At 40.0% G+C, this 23,455-nt stretch overlaps 12 protein-coding genes across 12 annotated transcripts; 7 read left to right on the top strand and 5 right to left on the bottom strand.

The window, feature by feature from the left end:
• Positions 1-5: 5 nt before the first annotated feature.
• MIM2 (Mim2p) lies at positions 6-269 on the bottom strand (the record flags this gene model as incomplete). The annotated part of the gene is made up of 1 exon (XM_056224212.1): positions 6-269. One exon carries the CDS (start codon positions 267-269, stop codon positions 6-8), a length of 264 nt encoding a protein of 87 aa, XP_056078153.1.
• A 389-nt stretch (positions 270-658) lies between these two features.
• Positions 659-1,843, top strand: ICT1 (lysophosphatidic acid acyltransferase ICT1; the record flags this gene model as incomplete). Its single annotated transcript, XM_056224211.1, has 1 exon — positions 659-1,843. The coding sequence occupies one exon, from the start codon at positions 659-661 to the stop codon at positions 1,841-1,843; it is 1,185 nt and encodes a 394-aa protein (XP_056078152.1).
• A 255-nt stretch (positions 1,844-2,098) lies between these two features.
• On the top strand, positions 2,099-4,033 carry CHA4 (Cha4p; the record flags this gene model as incomplete). The annotated part of the gene is made up of 1 exon (XM_056224210.1): positions 2,099-4,033. The coding sequence occupies one exon, from the start codon at positions 2,099-2,101 to the stop codon at positions 4,031-4,033; it is 1,935 nt and encodes a 644-aa protein (XP_056078151.1).
• Positions 4,034-4,299: 266 nt separating this feature from the next.
• Positions 4,300-5,334, top strand: HRT3 (SCF ubiquitin ligase complex subunit HRT3; the record flags this gene model as incomplete). Its single annotated transcript, XM_056224209.1, has 1 exon — positions 4,300-5,334. One exon carries the CDS (start codon positions 4,300-4,302, stop codon positions 5,332-5,334), a length of 1,035 nt encoding a protein of 344 aa, XP_056078150.1.
• A 200-nt stretch (positions 5,335-5,534) lies between these two features.
• On the bottom strand, positions 5,535-9,023 carry KIN2 (serine/threonine protein kinase KIN2; the record flags this gene model as incomplete). The annotated part of the gene is made up of 1 exon (XM_056224207.1): positions 5,535-9,023. The coding sequence occupies one exon, from the start codon at positions 9,021-9,023 to the stop codon at positions 5,535-5,537; it is 3,489 nt and encodes a 1,162-aa protein (XP_056078149.1).
• Positions 9,024-9,501: 478 nt separating this feature from the next.
• On the top strand, positions 9,502-11,916 carry IOC2 (Ioc2p; the record flags this gene model as incomplete). Its single annotated transcript, XM_056224206.1, has 1 exon — positions 9,502-11,916. The coding sequence occupies one exon, from the start codon at positions 9,502-9,504 to the stop codon at positions 11,914-11,916; it is 2,415 nt and encodes an 804-aa protein (XP_056078148.1).
• Positions 11,917-12,370: 454 nt separating this feature from the next.
• Positions 12,371-13,879, top strand: GIS3 (Gis3p; the record flags this gene model as incomplete). The annotated part of the gene is made up of 1 exon (XM_056224205.1): positions 12,371-13,879. The coding sequence occupies one exon, from the start codon at positions 12,371-12,373 to the stop codon at positions 13,877-13,879; it is 1,509 nt and encodes a 502-aa protein (XP_056078147.1).
• A 311-nt stretch (positions 13,880-14,190) lies between these two features.
• NYV1 (Nyv1p) lies at positions 14,191-15,110 on the top strand (the record flags this gene model as incomplete). The annotated part of the gene is made up of 2 exons (XM_056224204.1): positions 14,191-14,206; positions 14,365-15,110. The coding sequence occupies 2 exons, from the start codon at positions 14,191-14,193 to the stop codon at positions 15,108-15,110; spliced, it is 762 nt and encodes a 253-aa protein (XP_056078146.1).
• Positions 15,111-15,381: 271 nt separating this feature from the next.
• Positions 15,382-18,063, bottom strand: SUL2 (sulfate permease; the record flags this gene model as incomplete). Its single annotated transcript, XM_056224203.1, has 1 exon — positions 15,382-18,063. The coding sequence occupies one exon, from the start codon at positions 18,061-18,063 to the stop codon at positions 15,382-15,384; it is 2,682 nt and encodes an 893-aa protein (XP_056078145.1).
• Positions 18,064-18,424: 361 nt separating this feature from the next.
• Positions 18,425-19,303, bottom strand: GEP5 (Gep5p; the record flags this gene model as incomplete). The annotated part of the gene is made up of 1 exon (XM_056224202.1): positions 18,425-19,303. The coding sequence occupies one exon, from the start codon at positions 19,301-19,303 to the stop codon at positions 18,425-18,427; it is 879 nt and encodes a 292-aa protein (XP_056078144.1).
• A 226-nt stretch (positions 19,304-19,529) lies between these two features.
• Positions 19,530-20,912, bottom strand: XDJ1 (Xdj1p; the record flags this gene model as incomplete). Its single annotated transcript, XM_056224201.1, has 1 exon — positions 19,530-20,912. One exon carries the CDS (start codon positions 20,910-20,912, stop codon positions 19,530-19,532), a length of 1,383 nt encoding a protein of 460 aa, XP_056078143.1.
• A 685-nt stretch (positions 20,913-21,597) lies between these two features.
• On the top strand, positions 21,598-23,376 carry ALT1 (alanine transaminase ALT1; the record flags this gene model as incomplete). Its single annotated transcript, XM_056224200.1, has 1 exon — positions 21,598-23,376. The coding sequence occupies one exon, from the start codon at positions 21,598-21,600 to the stop codon at positions 23,374-23,376; it is 1,779 nt and encodes a 592-aa protein (XP_056078142.1).
• Positions 23,377-23,455: the final 79 nt, after the last annotated feature.

The raw sequence follows: 23,455 nt of genomic DNA, 5'->3' as shown, positions 1-23,455 counted from the left end.
AACTTTTATATAAAATGATCGATAAACCTACTCCATAGAGTTTTTGCCATTCTCCTACCTAAATACTTTCCCATTAGGGGGAGCAACACCCAGTTGAGAAGCTTGCTCAACTGTTGCAGCGACTCTTCCCATTGACGCTGCGCATCTGCCAGCTCATTGCTGAGTGACGTGTCCTCGTCACTGAGGTAACCATCTTCTTCCAGCTCCTCTAGGCTGTTGATCATGTCAATGCTCTGCAGGACCACAGAAGTATCCTCTATATCTGCCATCTTTTTGTTCTTGCTTTGCAGTGATGTGCTGTGGTGCTGGGGGGTGGTTTGTGGTGGCGATCTTGCTTGTAACGGCCGGCCGTTAAATGGACCTTCGGGGCCCAAACGAGGCGCGGTTTCATGAATCTTACTTGGCTGTTTTTGGCTTGTTGGTCCCTATTCGCGATGGCTAGTATTTCCACGGGAGATGCTCAACGGGTTTAGCTCCGCGGAGATAGAGGTGTTGCAGATGTTGATTGATGATTATGTTGATATTTATGGTTCTTGTGACGCAAAAGTAAGTATAAATAAAGCAGCTCACCCTTTGCATTAGGCAGGCTAGTAAGAGTTTCTTGGCATTTATTTCTTTCACGACGTACACAAACGTAGAGGTAGTCTCTTTTAGTAGGATGTGGACAAACACTTTCAAATGGTGCAGCAAAGGTGAGAAGGAATCCACCACTGCCGATGCCAAAGTATGTGCTAGCATGAAGGGCCTGAAGGCCCTGCAACAGCAGATCATGGATAATACCACTGTTCACGGGTCTGTTAATAATACGATGACTCCAGGTGGGATTAATCAGTGGCACTTCCACAATAATGGCGCAAACAAAGTTAGCACGCCCACGGTGCTGATACATGGGTATGCTGCCTCGTCGATGGCGTTTTATAGGACGTTTGAAAGCCTCTCCAACAACATTAAAGATTTATATGCCATCGATCTGCCAGCCAACGGTGCCTCAGAAGCGCCTGTGTTGCAGGTAGACAAAACGAAGAAGGTTAAATCGCTCAGGTTTAAGCATATTGAGGACGACGTGGTGATTCCTGTGTTAGATAGGCGCCCTCCAGCGGAGGACATCAAGTCGCATCTGGAACAGTACGAGAACTACTTTGTAGACAGAATAGAGCAGTGGCGGAAGGACAACAAACTGCGTAAGATAAATGTAGTAGGCCATTCGTTTGGCGGGTACATTTCGTTCAAATACGCCCTTAAATACCCTAATTCCATCGACAAACTGTGTCTCATATCTCCTCTTGGCGTGGAAAACAGCATTCATGCCATCACTCACAAGTGGGAGCCAAACACTACTTACCCACTCACGTTCACTGACCCATCCTCCAGATACTATACAAGAAAACTGAACGTACCGCGGTTTATCTTTGAAAACCAACTGAACGTTTTGAAATGGATGGGGCCTATAGGCTCCAAACTGTGCTCAAACTACATTTCCACTGCATACGTAAAAGTACCCGACCAGATATATAAGGATTATCTTTTACATTCATTTGTGGGCAAGAATCAGACAGTGCAGCCACAAACAATCAAAGTGTTCACGCATTTGTTCGAAAGAAATTTGATCGCGAGAGATCCAATAATAAACAATGTCGGTCTTTTAAATCCAACAATGCATGTCATGTTCATGTATGGTGAACATGATTGGATGGATAAGTATGCAGGCTACCTAACCACCGAGTCGATGCTAAAAAACAAGGCGAAGGCTAGCTACATTGAAGTCCCAGATGCTGGTCATAACTTATTTCTGGACAATCCGCACCACTTCAGCTCTTCTTTAGTCTCGTTCCTATCAAGGTAATTATTCCTGTTCAAAAAGAGGTAAAAAACAACATATAAACACGTTTATATATATGTATACATATATCTACGAGCATATATATTTAGTTACACATAAATTATAGAATAGTACTGGCGCAAAGAACATAAACTTCTTACATGTGGGCGAGCGTGCAGACCCTTCCGAACGAAATAAAGCAAAACCAACAAGTTAACATCGCCTCAGGCTTTTAACAACAGCTTCCTTGAAACGACAACCTCAAAGTTACCAGCTAAGATGGTGTTGGAGCCTTCACCTCCACCTCTAGCATCAACGACAACACCCTCTCTTCCGTCCAGTTTAAAGAGGCCTATGGCGAATAATGAAGAGAATAACGACAACGTGCCCAGGAAGAGAAAACTAGCATGCCAAAGCTGCCGTAGAAGAAGAAGAAAATGTGACATGGAGAAACCTTGCTCCAACTGCATTAAGTTCCAAACCGATTGTGTATTCGCCCAACAAGACCTAAGGAACAAAAGATACTCTACGACTTATGTAGAGGCATTGCAGAGCCAAATTCGGTCTCTGAAAGAACAGTTACTAATATTAAAGTCCTCATCTTCAACAATTGCTGAAAACAATCTGTCTTCATTGAAAGATAATGATGATCGTGACGATAAAATTTTTAAGTATGGGGAATCTGCTTCATCGGCGCTACCATCACCTGAGAACAACGATGAGAATGAATCTGATTCATTTACCAAGAAACTACCCTCAGAGAGCCCTCCACCAGTTGGTACAAATAGTATATATCCATCTAATTCACTATCCATAGTCAAAAAGAAAACAGACGGCAACACTAAGTACCAGCAACAGCAGGTAAGCTTAAAAAATCTATCAAGAAGCCCTCTTATCTTAAGGTCATTATCACTTTTTTTCAAATGGCTGTATCCGGGACATTACCTTTTCATTCATAGAGAAACTTTCTTGAGTGCTTTTTTCGGTGACACAAATACTAAGAGTTATTACTGCTCTGAAGAATTGGTATTTGCCATCGCTGCACTGGGATCGTTGATCTCATACAGATCAGAAACTGAACTCTTTCAACAATCAGAAGTGTTCTACCAAAGAGCGAAGACAATAGTGCTAAAAAAAATCTTTCAACTAGAGGATTCTTCATTAGCTGAATCATCGTCTTCTTCTAAATTAGCTATTATTCAGACTTTACTATGTTTGGCGTTTTATGACATCGGAAGCGGTGAAAACCCCATGGCGTGGTACCTTTCTGGACTAGCGTTTAGGATTGCTCACGAAATCGGCTTACATTTGAATCCAGAAGCATGGAGCAATGTTTATGAAGACGAATTGTCGATAATGGATTTTGAAGTAAGAAGTAGGATTTATTGGGGATGTTACATTGCAGATCATTTAATAGCGATTCTTTTTGGAAGATCAACTTCCTTGCGTTTGTCCAATTCCACTGTTCCTGAAACTGATGAGTTGCCTGAGATTGAAACTGGAATAGAGGAATACATATATGACCCAAAAGTTATATTGTCTACTGCAAACCCTTTAAAGAAATTGATTGTGTTATCAAGAATAACAGAGATTTTTGCATCCAAAATTTTCAGTCCAAACGAAACTCTGCTTCAGAGAAGTGAATATCTAGCCAAATTCAACTTAGAGGTTTACAATTGGAGAAGAGATTTACCTTTTGAATTGCAGTGGACTAAGAGATCATTAATGGAAATGACAGATTTCAATCCAACCATCGCTTACGTATGGTTTCATTACTATATCGTACTAATATCCTACAACAAACCTTTCATATACGAAATAAAACAGAGTCGAGATTTAGTGGAAGGATACGTCGATGAGTTATACTATCTTCTAAAAGTTTGGAAAAATAAATTCAAGACGTTCGAGAAAGCTACAATTTACATGATCTATTCTGCTATTCTAGCCATTCAATGTATGAAATCTAACCTGATCAAAAAAGATAGAAAACAGGACTTCTTAAATTTTTTGAGTGCACCTACTTTGAATTACGAACTCGCCAGAAAATTTATTGAAAATTCTGAAGACGCTTTACATAATTCAGAAACAATGGATTTATTGGGTACCTTATCTCACGGGAATGATTTTGCGTTAGAGTATAATTTTGATTTTACGTTATTAAATGAGATCGATATGCTGATCGGTGGGAACACCAATAGTGATTCGACGAAATAGTCTAGAATAAAGAAGATTTATTCGCTTAAATATCTGTCCTTTTTGTATGTATTTGTAACTGTTTTCTCGGAGGGGAAGATCTCTATCTTTTCTCATCTTTTAAACTTATCTATTTCGGCACTTTAAGAATCTCCCAAAAAATGACGAAAATAAGTGATTATATAAAATACTTGAGCAAAGAAGTAGAATGAGTAATATCAAGGCAAAGATACCTCATTATCTTTAGTGACGACACATGTATCCCAAAATCTAAACCCCAAAAGCTAATGACCGTGGATTATGAGAAGGACCCCAGGGCTAAAGAAGCTATCACCATTTGGGAAAGAGGTGTATTGAAGGAAAAGGATGGGTCAATGTCTGATGCGATAAACTTCTATAGGAGTGCGTTAAAGATCCATGATAACGTGGAATTATTGTACAGAAGAAAGTTGCATGATGAATGGATTCTACATAAAAAACTGTCAAGATTATCCGTAGTTCCTGATAATTCAAAGGAGCAAAATGAAACAGATGAAGGTGACTTCCATGTTGAAGACGATAGTGAACTTCAGCCTTGTTGGATTCTGGAGATTTTACCTAATGACATCCTACTGAGAATTGTTGAAAGGGTAGTATCAATATCTGGTGAAGCATGGGTAAATTTATCGATGAGTTGTTCCACTTTTAACAAACTCTGCTTCCACAATTCCATGCCATTTAAAACTTTCGCAAGTTATATATATTCTAAGCAAACTTACGATGAAAGAGCAATGGATCTTAATGGAATTACCAACATAAGTACTTTTGAAAAAGAAATGTGGCAGGGGGATGATAGCCATATGTTGAGGGAAAGACCGTATATTAAATTCGAAGGTATTTATATCAGTGTGGTAAATTATGTAAGGTACGGGTCCAATGCAGAAGGTTCACTGTCTCTTTTGAACCCAGTTCATATGATCACTTATTACAGATATCTAAGATTTTATGAAAATGGCCAATGTTTGAGACTACTTACGACAGAAGAACCCAGTGTTGTTGTGAAACACTTTGGCAAAGAGAACAAGCCTAAACATAGTCACATTTGCTATTGGAGTCTCGGATTTGATTATGATTTTGGTCATCTAAAGGTAACAAGATCAGATGAAAAATATACTTTTATCGAAGAACTTCAAATCAAGAACCAAGGTACTAGGAGATATCAGCGATTAAAATGGCTAAACTCCACTGTTGTGGATAGAGAAGGGAACGCATCAAGCTGTTCATTAAGGAACGAAAAATCTTTCTTTTTCTCTAGAGTAAAATCCTTCAAAGGTACAGGTTAATATAGTTGAGCTCTACAATTGTTTTATTTTTTCATTATTTTTATTTTAGAGTTATGTAGGAGTTTTATTTCACCATATAAAAACTTGAAGAAAGCGGGACTCAGTCAATTAAAATTATACTGTTAAAATGTTAAAAAAAAAGGTAAATCTTGATGACTAAACCGAGGAAGACAGACGTAGAATTCCAGCACACAACACGTCTATAGGTTTAACTCTTTCAAAATATACGATGCTAGTTCCTTATACAACCAGGTATTGCCAGAAACTTTTTTAAAATGTACACCTGCTAAGCCGACAATACGAACTTTCACAATGTGAATTTCAAACCGAATGGGAGGCCTTTCTTTATTACTGTAAGCGTTGTTATGCTCGAGTGGGCCATTTATGTCATTTATGTTTTGGACCCTTGATGTTGTCAAAATATCATCCTGCTGTTGAACGTACTCCAAGGACGTCGAAGATAGCTCACCAGAAGTACCATTACTTTGGTTTCCATAAGTTGGAGATAGTAGAATTGATGAATTTCTTTGATGCGTATTAGTTGCCAAAGGTGTCAGTGGTATATTATTCTGGCCCCTTTTACAAGAACCTTGGCGCTTTATTGAGTTGTTTCTTGATGCCGTGGAGGTTGCACTATGGTAACTACTTGATAATTTGCTGTCCAAACTATTTTGCAGATCAATCACCTTTCCAGAATCGAAACCTACGTCGGTTGTATTTATTATAGGAACTACAGAATCAGCAACTGGTGACCTTTGTTGAACACATATAAAACCTCCTTTCACTTCTTTAAACTCAATCCTCATTTTTGTTAGAACAGATATAATATCATGACGAACAATTGGCAGTGGCTTAGAAGAAGTTGTTTGAACGGAGAAAAAGCCTTTCAAAAACATTGACTTTGGATAATCAATTGATGGCATGGATCCAGGAGGGGCCTTTGAAGCTTCTTCCAAGATTTGCTTCTCAGTAAGCTCTTGGGAATAAACTGGAAGAGGTCCGTTACTAGAATTTTCAATACTATTATTGTTATATGTCGCAGAGTCCTCGGGTACAGTCGAAAAGTTCTTGTTTACAGGATTGTACCTCTCATGGTTTGCTTCTCCCAAAAAGCCATTATCGTTTTTCATATCTGACGGTAGAACGGTAGCTGGTATAGGTGGTCTAGTAAATTTCAAAGATTCCCGGCGAGCATGTCCCACTGATTTAGCCCTTGCGCTAGGATGTAACTTGCGGCTCTTCGGAACAGAGAGATAATGGTCGCCGTTATCATTATTAATGCCATCAACTACAGTGTTAACATCGTTGTTACTATCATTATCATCAATTCGTAATTTATCAAGGTTTTCCTGGAGTATCTTTTGTCGCTGTTTCTGAACAATCAAGTCGGCGTTCTGAGGTAAAGCGGGAAGGCCGCTACTTTGTTTTTGTGATGCTGTTTTTATTGGAGGTATTATAGTAGTATTCTTTACTGAATTACGCTGCTTTGAGTCAAGTGAGTTTGCCATATAGGATGGATATCTCCTAACGCTAGGAATATAATCTGATATAGTCCGAGCATGGCTTTTCGGTACTTTGACAGAATGTTCATTTGGTTTTGACATATATGATTGAGGTTGTCTTTCTGAAAGAGGTTCTTGTTGCCGTGAGGGGTATTGAGACTGTCCGCTTTGTGATATTCTTCTGAATATTCCACCTATTGTGTTTCTCTCTTGCTGTTCTCCTACTGCGGGTGAAGCTGAACGTTGTTGATACTCGCCAGTTACAGGGCCAGGACTTGCTTTCAAAACATCATTTAATTCTGTGTGGATGTCTGTGATATTCCTAGATGTTGGTGAAGTATGTGCTTGCTCAGGTACTGTTAATTTTGGAGGAACAATTACATGTAATGGGGGTTTGTTTAGAGAATTGGAGTTATTCGAGGATCCCGGTGTTGCGATTGCAGGTACTTGGAAAATGTCAGCATTGGATACTGATGCCTTCTGTGGGCTTCTTGTTTTATTCATCATTGCTGAAGAGGTATTAACCAGGGTGACCTTACTATCTGGTGCCATTTGCTGCTGCTGCTGCTGTCTTTGTTGTGTCTGCGCTTGAAGAGCCATAGCTTGCCTTCTTTGTAACTTTGCTAATTTACGTGCAACCATTTCTGAAACCAAATGGTATATTGATAGTAACGGATGATATGCTAAAGTAGGGTCTTCAAAATTACTATCCGGTTCATTAGAATTACTTGGCAGGTGAGTATTTGTAATTTGTGTCTGTACTAAACTCTGCTGTGCCGTTGGCTTAAGATAGTTGTTGTTTAAACTTGAACTTAACCCTTTGGCGTTGGATAACTTATCCCAATATTCTTGGGAAAGTTGAATGTATTCTTTTTCAGTGACTAATCGGATCAACGATCTTCTTGCATCCTCAATATCGTCAATGAATTCTAGACGGTACATTTCCTTCAAGACTTGGCCATCTATCATTTCTGGGGTTAATGGTACGCGATTAAGAATATATGATGGTGCCTTAAAATCGTAACCTCTATTCATCCACGGATGGTCAACGACAGTTTTTAGAGTCGCTCTTCTTAATGGATCCACAACGATCATTTTGGTTAATAAAGATATAGCTTCAATGGATAAGTGCGAGGGATAATCCACTTTGCCTTTTTTAATCTTCTCATGTAGGATGCTTGAGTTTTCATCATCAAATGGTACTTTACCGCAGACCAAAACATAAAGAACAATACCAAATGACCAAATATCTACTTCAGGCCCTGTGTAAGGCTGTGCTTTTAATAGTTCTGGTGCGGCAAAGTATAAAGAACCACAAAAAGTATGTAATTGTTTCCTATAATCAAAAATGTTAGAGAGACCAAAATCAATAATTTTAATTTCTCCTGAACTGGATATCATTATATTTTCGATTTTCAGATCTCGATGAACAATATTATTGGAATGTAAGTATTGCAATGCACTGGCGATACCCCTAGCAAATTTTCTGGCATGATGCTCCTTTAAAGAACCGTGCTGAATTATATAATCCAATAGCTGTCCACCAGAAACATATTCGAAAAGCATATAAAAATGGTTTGACATGGTGCACATTTCAAACAAACGACATATATGAGGATGGTAAAGAATTTGGCCCAAAGAGGCTTCCCTAATAGTTCTTTTATCCCTCGCAATTTCCTTTTCTAGCCGTTTTTGTCTCTCGAGTACTTCATTTTCATTCTTCGGAGAAGGTAAAGAGTGTTGTTTGTGAAGATAAGCCTTGGAGGCCCTATTAACAATCTTTATCACACAAACCTCCTTTGTTTGACGATGCTTAACTAATTTAACTTTACCCATAGAGCCCGCACCTACCGTTTCGAGAAACTCCCAGTCTCCCAGAGACCTTCTATGAAATTGCCTTAATTCCATACTACCATTCAGATTACTGTTATTATAACTATTAGGCCTAGATGCATCATTTTGTCTTTGGGTTACTTGCTCTTTAGTTTGTTTGATATCTGCAGGAGGCATTAACGGTGCTTGTTGTTGGTCATTCCTTGACCCGAATTGTTTGCCCATCATGCGCAGGGTAGCTGGTGCTATAATTCGCGTATCATTAAATGCCTCCGGTGTTGGTGACAAGGACTCCCCTTTACTGGTCTTGAAATTCGGATTCACCAAGTAATCTGCTGTATTCGGGTTAGGCATAGTGGAATACTTAACAATTGAATCACTTTATCAATGGTACTGTAAAAATCCTTGAAAATGTCTTGAATGGCCTTTTTCGATATTTAATGCTGGTTGCGTCTCAGAACTCCACCAAACTTTATGTAATACAATGTGTATAATAATAAAGCCCTTGCAGCCCGTCCTTGACTAAAAATATGCGTCAACGGCGTGCTCTGGTCCCTGCTTGGAAGGTGGCAAAGCTAGACTTTCTCGTCCACATGAGCTCTTGTTTTCCTTTCACCAACTTTTTAAATTTTCGCTGCTACGTCAAATTACCGCTATCACCATACACGGGAAAGAAAAGCGTCAAAAGTGACATAGTTTTCCTTTCCAGTAGCGTTAGCGTTTATTTATTCAATGGTGGTAACACCTTTAAGCAAGCCAGACCAAACGCTCTTGTTTGCTTATACGCATAAATTAGTTAGATAGAAATAGACAGGGGGTGAATCAGGAAGATATGAGATTGAAAAGAACAAGGAATACAAGAAATGCAGAAGCGAGCGTGCATGCGAGTGCTGTAAACGCAGATGACGAAGACTGGAAAGTTTATGTTTCCGAAGACGTAATAACTCAATTAAACAAGTATCAGCTGCCGCATTCCGGAATATTACAGGAGAAAATCACGGATTTGGCCAATCACTGGTGTTTTCAGTACGTGATTGCTTGGCTCTCCAATGTTTGCGAATCATATGTTACAACTACATTTAGCGCTGATCAATATGGCGCTACCTCTACCAAATGCTTGTGGAAGAACATCAAGTTCGATGAAGACATATTTGTGACGGATGTATTCTCGAAGATAGATGGAATGGACTCGAACTACTACAACGATGAAGTGGACGTAGATATTGATTCGCCAAATTTGTACGATAAGGTGAGATTGCAATTATTACATCAATTGGCGGGCAATAAGAGCAGCCAATTAAAAGATTGGAATGTTATTGTTAATCACCATTTCCAAAACTCGAGCAAGTTCTTAGATTTGGTTACGGACGCGCCCTTCCTAGAGCTTGATATTGCGCGCCAGTTCAAGACCATTTACAGTATAATAAAATTAATCGAAATGAAAAATATGATGTTCAAAAATTACTTAGTTAATAACTTGCACCTGTTCACATTTAGTGAAATCATACTAGAAGATGACGATAGCGGAGAGGAGAAACTGGAGAGTCTATTTGCTTTACCCAACGTTGGTGTGCTTGTAAAAAAAACCATTCACAGAGTAAAAGAAGACCCTTCTTCCCAGATCTCTCAGACTTTAAATATCCCGATAAAGCTACAAAACTGTACTATAAAAGAATTCGATCCCAAGGTTCCTGATTCCGTCGAGCTCATCCATCTCGAGTATTCTCGCGACATCGATGCATATCTTCAATCGATTACAATCGATTACGAGGTGATCACTACAGGTTGGGAATCCATGCTAGGATACTGGTCACAGAACAGTAACTCGAAGGTAATCGATGAGTTTATTACGAGCTTGATACCGATATATGCAGAACACAGACTATATTCGGCAAAAATCCTGGTCAATAGAGAGAAGGAGCGGGCTATTGCCGAACTAATGACAAGAAGGAAAAGATCCTCCAGACTCGTAGCGAAAGAAGAAGAAAACAAGAAAAAAGATCTGGAAAGTGAATGGTTTGAAAAACTAGATGAAAGAGAACAATTTATAAGACACAGAAATAAGCTAGTGTCGAAAGAGATCAAAAAGATAAAGGACCTCCTATGGAACCAATTATGGCAATCGTATGATCAAGATTATAGAGATGAAAAGTTGACTAGGCGTAATGAGTTTACAGGTGGAAGTGGTTCCGGTACCCCATCCCTAGAAATGTCGCCGGGCGAAAAAGAAAGCAGCCCTTTTTTGAATGAAATCGATAATGGAGTTCTTGATCATGGACCCAACTTTCTGTCAAAGATAATACCTGTGGAACCACCCATTCCTGGTATTGCCGGTCTACTACAAACCGCTGACGTCCCTGAACTCCCTACTGATTTCTGCATAACTAAGGAGGAATTAGACGAACTGGCCAATTACGGGATTTTTACTCCACAACAGGAACCGGACAACCAAGATTCTGTTTTTCAATGCCCCGGCGAACCAGAATTGGCGCCGATGGTCATCACCGAGGAGATTGACCTGTTTAACAATCGCCCATTGATATGCTGTGATAATTGTTATAGGTGGCAACATTGGGAATGCCAGCCTCCAAAGATCGTAGAGCTTATATCGTTGACTACAAAAGCCCCACAGCACGCGCTATCACAACGTGATTTTGGCGTCATCATAATGGGAAATTCTCACGGAAACAGGAGATCTTCTCGCAGACCCCAGTCCACACCCGAACCCAGCACCAAGTCTTCGAGACCCACTGATAAGAGGAAGCCTTTGGGCGAGTGCGCTACCTTTATCTGCGCTTGGTGTATTAAGGATTTGGAGCTTGAGCTGCGCAACATCTTCGTGCCTGAACTGAAAGTGATAAGAGCCAAGCAAAGAAAACAGCAAGAAGACCGTGAAAGGAGGAAGAAAATGAAGGAAGAGAAGAAAAAACTCGAACTGCTTGCAAACCAAAGGAAACTGACCCAGTCCATGTCACCTCCGGTGTTCAACAATGCATCTCCGCATATATCAAGTGCGTCACCTCCTAGTATCACTGCGTACCGGGCAACCACCTCAACTATCAACCCAGAACTTAACTTAGATGCCGCTCACCCCATAATCACGCACTCACACCAAACTAGTAACAAAACTGTGCCACAACCACCACAACCACCGCAACCACCAATTCAATTGCAATCACAGTTGCACCAACAGCAACAACAACCCCAAGAACAGAACTTTCACTTCCAGTACCCTCCCGCCAACTAAACCAGCGCCCCCCGTATATAGAACTACAAACTTTCAGTTAATATATAGTAACCCGGTTCTTTCAACACCCTTCTTCTGCACAGCCGCACTGTCATAGGGCTTAAGTCGCTGCGTGTCGGGTAACAAATTCCAATAGGGCTTGACTCCAAAAAGACCAGGGTGTGGTGTTTAACGCCATTTAGGGTTAAACGGCATTTTTTTATTTTTTTTTTATCTTTTTTTAATCCGGTTTCTGTGAAGGTCATACTTGAAAGCGCGGCAAAGGTGCTGAAGTCGCCTTATTGTGCTAAAAAGCCAATGAAATAAAAGTGGGAGGATGAAAACACCAAACGAGTAAAGTTGAAAATAGAAATTAAGTTTCTTCGCAAGAATTTGATGGCTAATTTTCTCGATCTCTTGCCACCTTTATGATATACAAGCCAATAAAACAGATTTCACAGAATATAGATATAGAATGCTGTTGGACGTAAATACAAATCGTACACTAATGCATGACGCCCATGTGCACGAACATCGGCTCATCAAAAGCATGCGTAACGAAGGAGCATTGCACTCATGGAGTGACTCGTCGAAAGTATTTTACCCCAAGTCATTTTACGCTACTGCTACCAATAAGAAGAATAACAAGTCTGCCAGTGCCAGCATGAACAAGACGTTTACAAGTACTAGAGCGGTGAGTGATCAGAGTTATTTCCGGTCTTCGAAGCCATCTCTGGTTGGTGTAGTGGATGCTGAACGTATTAGAACACCCATGAAGAAGAATAGTTTTAAGCGAACTAGAATACTGAAGACTCGAGACGATTCCGAGCTGCTGAGTGAAAATCGCTCATCTTTGATGACCCCGTCCTTAAGTTCGGTCATGTTGCAGGTCAAGAAATCAAATTCCGCTAAAACGGTATCGGGCGAATGCCCTATCCAGGAGGCCCACTTGATACAAAGCATAAAGAGAAAGTTTTCAGAGGAGACTCAAAGCGACTGTTCTTCTTTGGAGTCGTCCAAACTTCATCCTTTGACTGATGATATCTTTGACGGAACTGATTTGCAGGCCCGCACCATCAGTGATGAAGTGCAGGCCGAGCCAGAGGTGCCCAAGATGAAAATAATAAATATAAATGATCTTGATTTGTTCGACGACTGGGAGGTCAAAGACTTAGTTGATCTGGTTCCTCCCTTATACGAAAGACACCCGCAATCACCTTCTGATGTCTCGTCGACTCCTGTGTCTCCAGATGCAAAGCCTCGCCCAACTTCTGTAGACTTCCAAATCGTCGACAAAAAGGACAGCACTTCAAGGAGGAAGAGCAAAAGCAAATCTACTACGGAGAACATGATTTACGAAAACGACTTGGTAGAATTGGAGCAATGGCCATCCGCTTCGTCATCGCCCGAGAACAATCGTTCAACTGCATCTAGCGACTTACTCTTACCGAACAAAAGAATAAGACAAAAAAGTTTAAATACCAATTTCTTGAAGCTATACTCCATCGAAACATCATGTAAAAGGAAAAACATTTTACCGGAAGTTGAAGTGGACGACCATTTGTTGAAACAACTGTCATATTCTGAAATTTGGGCTCTAGAAATCAAAAAGGAACCCAACGTCTCTACTAGGGATATTAAGCTTGCCCTCATCACCAGAAAAAAGTTATGGTCTGACATGGTCCATGAAACGAGAAATGATCTTTTTGGCGATTCGACCCCATGGAACTTACATTTTGTCGCCACCACAAGCAAGGTGCAACCTTTACAGGGCGGTGAATCCGCCAAGGAACATGCAACAGCAGATTCAAAGAGTTCTTTGGTCCGTGTGCATTCAGAGGTCAAGCCATGGTTCAACAATGGAGGCACAATGCTCAAACCATGTGGAAAACTAAATTTGGGCAAAGCCACGAATAAGAATACCACGCCTACAAGGGAGATTCAATATGTCGTAAAGGGTTGGTGTGACAGTAGATTTTTCTGATAAACGATCCTCCCTACCATCTCGTTCGCCCACCATTTGCATCATCTAAAAATAGTGAACTATATATTCTACCATCACATTCACATTACATAATATTTATACAACGCATTACCATTTAGCACCCGGGTAATATTCGCCTCATACGATACAAGAAAAAAAAAATTTGGGGTCACAATAATGGTGAAAAATGCCTCTATGGACTATCTAGCACCTGGCCGACTTGGTGCGATAGCTACGAATTTTCGAACAGTAGTGTGAAGAGAGGCAATTTATACTGTCAGTGCATTACATTTTTTATTTTCTTATACCAAATGAAACGCTTTAATGGTACGTATAAACATTCCTACAAAATTGACACATGACTAAAAAAAAGGGATTATGTGAGATGTCCGTCTGCATTCCCCATGTTATTGTTTTATTTTCTTTCCTTTATGATTTACAGTAGACTAACAGATTGAATTGCTTGATTTTGCATATATTCTTAGTAAGTTACGTGGAAGTGATCAAAAATGGTGAAACAATCTCCAGTTGTTTCCAGCCGTTCCAGAAAAATGAAAACTATGGTACCATAACCTCAGCGAACGAACAGATAACACCAGTTATCTTTCATAATTTAATCATGGATATGGTATTGCCGAAAGTGATTCCGATCAAGGGCAACAAAGTCACGAAGATGTCAATGAATCTCATTGACGGTTTCGATTGCTTCTACTCTACGGATGACCATAACCCCAAGACTGTGTACGTTTGTTTCACGTTGGTAGATATACCCAAAATCTTGCCCATTAGAATACTAAGTGGGCTACAGGATTATGATTCCAACGCCACAAACGAACTTTTAAGTTCTCATGTAGGTCAAATACTAGACTCATTCCATGAAGAGCTAGTAAAATACCGCAATCAAACTTTAAACAGTTCTGGGAATGCTCAGTCTAGTAAAGGAAGCGGTCCAAATACTATTAGTGACATCGGGGATGCCACCGAAGATCAAATAAAAGACGTCATTCAGATAATGAACGATAATATTGATAAGTTTTTAGAGAGGCAAGAAAGAGTTTCTCTACTGGTGGATAAAACCTCCCAACTAAATAGCAACAGTAATAAATTTAGACGTAAAGCAGTCAACATAAAAGAAATAATGTGGTGGCAAAAAGTTAAAAATATTACACTATTGACTTTTACAATTATATTGTTTGTTAGTGCCGCTTTCATGTTCTTCTATCTGTGGTGAGGTGCGGTCCCACAACAATAACATTGACGTTTGTTCTTCTCCTTACTCCCGAAAAATAGTAATAAAAAAAATGAATTAACGTATATATGTATAAGTGAATGTGCTCGTGAGGGCGCCATTCGTTCTATTATTTCTATTATATAAACAATGTCTATCTCATTATTATGTTAAATGTATACTTTTAAGGGTGGGGGAAAAACTTTTTGGTTCTGGAATATAGAAAGAAAAAAAGAATGATAAATGCTTGTATGCATATTGTAAATGCATTTGATTAAATATCCCATTTGGCAAAATCTGGAATATCGATATGGAAGAAAGGTAGATTTGTTCCCGAAGCAGTGTAAACGCTATATTTATCCGAATTTTCTTTGCTTTGAGGTACTCTTGCGACGTGATAACTTGTATGACCGGCAACAATGGATTCATCACTATATTCTTCGTTTAGAGTACCAAATCCTCTGCTAACTAAACCTCTCTTTACCCATGGCGAAATGATGCCTACAAAATGGAATTCAACTTGTCTATCAGCATATTGATTTATGACCTTTCTCAAGTCAACTAATGATTGAAGGGCTGTGGCATCTGTTTGTGCCACTTGTGAGAAGTCTAAACATAGTATTTTTAATAACGGTCTATCATCTCTTTCAGTACCAATCGAGTTGTCGGGTGCGTTTTCCAGAAATTCTGAATCGCTTTCTCTTTTCTTCCAAAATTTCAGATTCTTTAAGAAAGCAGGTGCCTCCCATGGGCCTGGATCATTCCATGGTCGGTCCGATTTCTTCCTATGGCGAATTAATTGACCACGTCTGGTTACTTCTTTGACTTTTTCAGTTATGATATTGTAATGTCTAGAACAGTTGAGATAGGTGTAACTTTCGGATAGCCTATAAACAAGGACACCTTCTGGTGGGGGGAGAATTTGGATATCCGGGTTTAACTCTCTTGTGTATTTGTGATCAAATGGAACCCATTTAGTATGGTATTTCATTCTGGGTTGGGTTATTAAAGATGATGGTGAATCAAAGCTCTTCGTCTGGACGTTAGTTTCTATTTTCTTTGAAGAATTTGTGATATATTTGGTGGAACTATCCTTTTCATATTCATCACCCTCTTCTGAAGTACGAATGCCGTTGTTGTTTTCAGATGTGTAACTAACTGCATCAGAGTTTGCTTTGATATAAGCATCAGTAACTTCAGCAATCTCCACACGACCCAAGAATTTTCCGGCTGGGAATGCCATTTTTAAGAGGAGCATTGCACATGACCAGCACATAGCGAAATAAATACCATCCTCGATAGAGGCAAATACCGTGATTAATACTGTAACGATGAAACATATGAAATCTAATGGGTTCATTTTCCAGAAGTTCCAAGTGGTTTGGTAAGAAGCCAAAAGATCAGAGACAGCATGAATAATAACTGCAGATAAAGTGGCCTTTGGAATGTAAAAGAATGCACCAGTCAAACAATATAGCGCTAAAAGAACACAGGATCCAGAAAACAAACCAGACAATGGAGTACGGACATTACACTTGGCCTTTAAAGCGGATCTTGAAAATGAACCAGTAGCAGGATAAGCGTTGAAAAAGGTACCCAAAAGATTTGAAACACCAATAGCAATCAACTCTTGATCAGGGACTACTTTATAATCGTTGATTCTACCGAAAGATTTCGAGATGGCTATATGTTCTAACAATAACACAATAATTGATGCAGGTAAGTTTGGACCAAGCTTAGACATTAATCCGGATGGAACGTGGAAAACACCAACCTCTTTTAAACCAGATGGAACAGAGCCTAGAATACTTATGGGTCTTTCCGATTTGGATTTGCCTCTTGTAATAGCCCAACCGATACAAGTGAACACAACAATAATGACACCATTTCTGGAAGCTTGGGCGTAGAAATATGTCCACTTTAAAATTTTGTGCAATCTTGGATTTTTAGAATTATACCTGTCGTTCAATATTGGACCATATGTCCCGCACCACCATTTCCAAACGTAAAGAAGGAAAAGTGGAATGAGCCCAAATACTGCATCCAGTTTAGTATCTGGCAAATGTTTCAAGGTTTCTATGACAACTTTGTAAGTGGCTGCTCTCGTATTAACCAGACTATTATAACCCATAAGTGCTGGTACTTGACCCCATAGGATATTGAAGGCGGACCCGGTCATAAATCCAGCAACAGCATTTAGAGAAATCAATTCAACGAGAAAACCTAAACGTAAGAAACCAATGGCCGCTGAAATGATCCCACATAACAGCGCCAGTGTTGTTGCAATAACAGGACCAGTAATGGCAGGATCTCCATCTGGGTATTTTGCCGTGACATCTGCAATGACTTTGGCGGTTTGTAGAGACATGACTGCAACAGGTCCAATACAAACATCTTTAGAAGTAGCAAAAAAGGAGTAGGAGTATGCACCAATAAATGAAGAATACAACCCATACTGCGCTGGTAGCGTGGCAACTTGCGCATAAGACATGGACTGTGGCACAAGAACACAACCAATGGTGATACCTGCAATGAGGTCAGCTGTAAACCAGTTGAAATTATAATGTGGTAGCCAGTTGATAATTGGGAAGACACTCTTAAGATAATCGCGTGCTCCTTTCAAAGTAAGATGCGACCGTATGCTATGATCGTAGTATTCCTTTAACGATACGGTTGACTCTTCAAATTGGGAAACTGAATTATCATACAATGAGACATCCGAAGGATTGAAATACTCAATTTTTGAGCCTTTTGCACCTTTGCCATTGCCTACTGCGTTGGGCTTTGCAACAGAATTGCTCTCCAAGTCATTATCTTTAAATGCGTCATTATTTTCATTATTTTTATATTGGTCATACTCTAATTCTAGATCATCAAGATCCGGAACAGTATTACTAGTGTCCTGAAAATCAGGGATTTCCACCTCTTCTAGATTTGGATAAGTTTCCCTGGACATAACTTGGATATTCCCCTGCTAATGTATATGTACGTATATCAAGAGGAAGAAGCATTACGAAAAGCCAGGGAAGTTTAGGCTTTAGAACTAGCCTAATTTGTTCAAGTATTATCTTGATATATATATGCATATTGTCGAACCAAGAACATCGAACGGCATATCATCCCTCGACCGGCCCTGACTAAAAATTGGATTTTGTTACTATATCGTTTGTTATCCGACGATAATAGTTTCTGCGATCTTTTTTCAGTTTTCTTATTGAGACCACAACTGTGGCCAAAATAGTTTGCGCACGTGACCTGATTTGAGCCACAGTGTCACGTGTTATTATATTCGCATTATCCCAGCCAATACTAGTCTATTAATGGTCCCACTGGGTGCAACGAAATGTCAAAGGTTCTATGGTAGAATCTGCATTGGTGATCGTATACGCCCTTGCACAAGCGCGCATATAAAGCCTTTTAAAGCGCCGGTCCATTGTTTTATCGTTGAAAATAGCCATTAATGCTATGTCGTTTGCAGGAGAGAGTGGGGGATTTTCCTCAAATAGACTCGTGTAAATGTAGGCCAGTTGTCTTGAGAAGAGCCGGGAGATTTGTTTAGGCGGAGAAACTTCGCCAAGGGCATTCCTGATGGGAATTTGCACGCCGGGGGAGGGGTATTTCTTGTGATTATAGCTTAGATGACTGTTCGCTATCAAGAACTTGTACTGGTTCCCAAGGGAATTGACAAGAAATGCCCTTTCTGGCGTGAAGGCATCAAGATCTGTCTCACTGAGGTTTTTTGGTGTGGGCGGTGTTTGGACCCAAGGATTTTTCACTTGAAACAGAGTTGCCCAATCTGCCTTCAGCCAGGTTGTCTTTGAGGGTATAGAATTCAGTTTTCCTTTATGTGCAGCGATGGAATCTACCAAAAGTCTGTGGTTTTCAAAGGGCCAGTGAGTCAGTAGGAAGTGGTAGTGTTTCTGAAAAAGAAGCGCATGTCTTGGGCGTGGATTGTTCCATTTAAAGTGCGTCTGGTAAATGATGCTCTCCAGCGCTTTCAAAGCGGTTCTTAGGTCTTGTCTTCTCTGTGCCTTCTCGTGCACTTGTAGTAATTTGGTCAGCGGCACTGCTATTTCTTTAAACTTGTAATCACTTTGTGTGTCGGTTAGCGTAGTTACCAGTGCATTCTTGGTTATTTGATGTAACGGTATAGACTGTATGACGGGCAGTAATAAGTCGTTGACCCGAGACGCCATTGTTGCTTTCAAAACCCGCAATTGCTGTTCTGGCCAGATTTTTCGCTTGCTTATTCTTCACTGAGATGTGAATTGCTTGGATTTTTCCACTCAAGGTGCGAAGGATTTTATTCTTTTAACGCATGCTGCAAAAATACACATATATATATACAAGTAGTATGTATAACTAAAACAGAACAGAAAAAAAGCATTAAATAGTAGATTCTTGCCGGAATGGATGGTGCCATCATTGCATAGGGCAGTAAGAACTTTTTGCTTTCTGATGCGCTGAATTTTGCGATTCTGAATTGAAGATCTTCATTCCCTCAGGGAGTTCTTCCATGTTAATGATCTGGAAATTCGATATAGTTTCGTTGTTAATCGGATTTCTGTCGTCTTCTCCAGTATTTGCAGTGGTCTGGAACGTACAAGATGAAGACGACGGCAGCATCGTCTTTATTGCCAGTAATTCTGATTTTTCATTGAACCAATTATCTGGTGGAAATTCTATATGAATAAACACATACAAATCACCGCGTTGACCACGGGGGTCATCCATAATAGGCCAACCTTCATTAGTGATTTTAATAACATCGCCAGGCCTTATCACCCTCCCAGGCTTGATGCTCAATGTCAACAACCTATCGTCGAACGTTCTTGTTAAAAACTTCTCAAACCCTGTTAATGCCTCGCTTAGTGATATAGTAGCGCTTGTATATAAATCTTCCGCGCTGCCTTCGTCAAAGTTCTTCAAGAAGATCTGCTTCTGCTCCAGGTTTTCTTGTTTTTCGACAAGATGGAACTTTAAATCACCACATGCAGACTTATCAAGTTCTTCGTCGGCCATCCCCTTGATCGTAATGACATCGTTAAAATGGTGGCCTGGAGCCACGTTTACTGTGATGATTTCTTTCTTAGACTGGAGCCCCACTCCTGCACAATCAGGACAGAAATTCTTCGGGTTCTTGGGTCTTTTGACGTACTTTCCTTTGCCATGACATTTCTCACATGTCACCCATTGTGACGCTACCAAACCTGGTCCAAATCTCTTGAGACGTTCCTTTGAGCCCTTTCCACCGCAAGATTCACATTCTACTTCGTGTGTGACGTGAATTTTCTTCTTCAGTTTCCAACCAGAGCCGTGGCATACCATGCATACAATTTGTCTTTTCAACTCAAACTTTAACTTCTTGCCCATGTACAAGTCTTTCACAGTCAAAAATATATCAATATCGATATCTTTGGAGCTCTTACACTTATCCTCCTCATACGTATCGTACTCCCTGGGGAAATCATTTCCCTCATGGTCCCCACTGTTGAAGAAATTATTAAAGAAATTCATAAAATCATCATCTCCAAATCCATCTGCACCAGTGCTACCAGCAGTACCATAATCATCACCATACAAGTCGTAATGCGATTTCTTCTCTGGATCACTCAAGATTTCATAAGCTGCAGTAATCTCTTTGAATTTGATCTCATTTACCTCCTTTGAGTTCTGGTCCACGTATTTATCCGGATGATGTTTCAGGGCAAGCTTCCTATAAGCAGTTTTAATCTCCTGCACACTCGCATCACTTGTCACCCCCAACACATCGTATAACTGGTATCTTCTGTCACTGCCACTCATTCAAAACTACACCTGCGTACTTACCTTCCTTTTCCCTTTTATGTGCAAGCGGCATATTTCTCAAGATAAGATAAGCCTCACTCTTTCTTTCCCTCTTTGCCCTTCCCTCTTTCTTCTGCAGAAGATGGTCGTCGCTACTCAAATCCCGACCCAAGAACAAAGAAGCAAGAATTGCACAGCAAAGGGCTGCCCCACATACATTTATGCATATGTTTGTTTACCGAATACTTATGGCTACTTAATACACATATAACACATAGCACTTTCATAACAAGGTCTTATAAAGCATCGCTCTCCATTGCAGATATCAACTTTTTTACCATTAGTTTTTTTTCATTCTTGCGTCTTTATTTTTTTTTCCTTCTCAAGGGGTCCAAACCAAGAACTTTGCAATTTTCGACCATTCGTTGAGACAATTCCACGTACTGTCCTTTTCTACTGCAGTTGACGTATTTAGACTTTCCTGCGCCCTTTGTAAACGATCGTGACCTGCGTGTCATATTAGGAAAAAGTTCTTTCACTATTACTACTTGTGTCTCGCTATATTGCTTTCGTTGTTCATACCAGTCACACGTTTCTCGAGAACACAAATCTTCGTTGTCCTTTCCCCCCACATTTAATTATCTCTACACTCCGACTAAAAGATATAAATATATTGACCAGCCTTTATTTTCTCCTCTCCACGATGTCATATCTGTCAGCCAAAACCCATTTCACAGTGAGCAACTCCATAAGTCAGGCTATCAAGTCGTATCATATAAGAACTCTCACTTCACGCGCAGAAAAAATGCCACATATCTCTACTCCCTTCACCACTTCAGCTAGTAATACAAATTTGAAAGCTTTCAGGAAAATTAGGCCAGTCTTACAGAGGCATAGCTCTTCCTGGATTGCTGCTCAAAACCATAGACGTTCACTATCTGGGCAGTCTTCTCTGAACGACTTGCGTCATTTGAACCGCTTTCCACATCATACGTTGAAAACCTCGAATAATGAATTTTATCCTGCTGAACAGTTGACTTTAGATGACGTAAATGAAAATGTCTTGAAAGCTAAATATGCCGTCAGAGGTGCCATTCCAATGAGAGCTGAAGAACTCAAAGCTCAACTGGAGAAAGATCCTCAATCGTTGCCGTTCAATAAGATCATCAATGCTAATATTGGTAATCCTCAGCAACTACAACAAAAACCTTTGACTTACTACAGGCAGGTCTTGTCTCTCTTACAATATCCAGAACTATTGAATCAAAATGAGCAACAATTAGTTGACTCAAAATTGTTCAAGCTAGATGCAATTAAACGTGCAAAAAGCTTAATGGAGGAGATCGGTGGTTCTGTTGGTGCTTATTCTTCTTCCCAAGGTGTTGAAGGAATAAGGAGAAGTGTCGCTGAATTCATAACAAAGAGAGATGAAGGTGAGATATCATATCCAGAGGACATTTTCTTAACTGCTGGTGCATCGGCAGCTGTTAATTACTTGTTATCCATATTTTGTAGAGGTCCGGAAACAGGTGTCTTGATTCCCATCCCACAATATCCGTTATATACTGCCACTCTGGCCTTAAACAATTCTCAAGCCCTACCGTATTATTTAGACGAAAGTTCAGGTTGGTCAACTAATCCAGAAGAAATTGAAACTGTCGTCAAAGAGGCTATAGAAAACGAAATCAAATCTACAGTACTGGTAGTAATCAATCCAGGTAATCCTACCGGTGCCGTCTTATCACCCGAATCGATAGCTCAGATATTTGAAGTTGCAGCCAAATACGGTACAGTAGTAATAGCTGACGAAGTTTACCAGGAAAACATCTTTCCTGGCACTAAGTTCCATTCTATGAAAAAAATTTTGAGACATTTGCAAAGAGAGCATCCAGGTAAATTCGATAATGTTCAGCTAGCTTCTTTGCACTCAACTTCTAAGGGTGTTTCCGGTGAATGTGGCCAAAGAGGTGGCTACATGGAACTAACCGGGTTCAGTCATGAAATGAGACAAGTTATTCTGAAACTAGCCTCAATTTCGTTGTGTCCTGTCGTCACTGGTCAGGCTTTGGTTGACTTGATGGTTCGTCCACCCTTGGAAGGTGAAGAATCATTTGAGTCAGACCAGGCAGAGCGTAACTCCATTCACGAAAAGTTAATTACAAGAGCAATGACCTTGTACAAGACATTCAACTCCTTAGAAGGCATTGAATGTCAAAAGCCTCAAGGTGCCATGTACTTATTCCCCAAGATAGACTTACCTTTTAGGGCAGTTCAAGAGGCTCGCCATTTAGAGCTAACTCCAGATGAATTTTATTGTAAGAAGTTATTAGAGTCTACTGGTATCTGTACCGTTCCTGGTTCCGGATTTGGTCAAGAACCGGGTACTTATCATTTAAGGACAACATTTTTGGCACCTGGTCTCGAATGGATTAAGAAATGGGAAACTTTCCATAAAGAATTTTTCGATCACTACCGCGATTGAAGAAGAGACTGTAGAACAACCAACAGGGAACGTTTAAATTCATATATATATACAGTGGGAATAATGCTATCATGACTTT

This window comes from Saccharomyces mikatae (genome assembly GCF_947241705.1).
Source record: "Saccharomyces mikatae IFO 1815 strain IFO1815 genome assembly, chromosome: 12".
NCBI classification, from domain to species: domain Eukaryota; kingdom Fungi; phylum Ascomycota; class Saccharomycetes; order Saccharomycetales; family Saccharomycetaceae; genus Saccharomyces; species Saccharomyces mikatae.
This window is presented reverse-complemented; position numbering and strand designations above follow the sequence as displayed.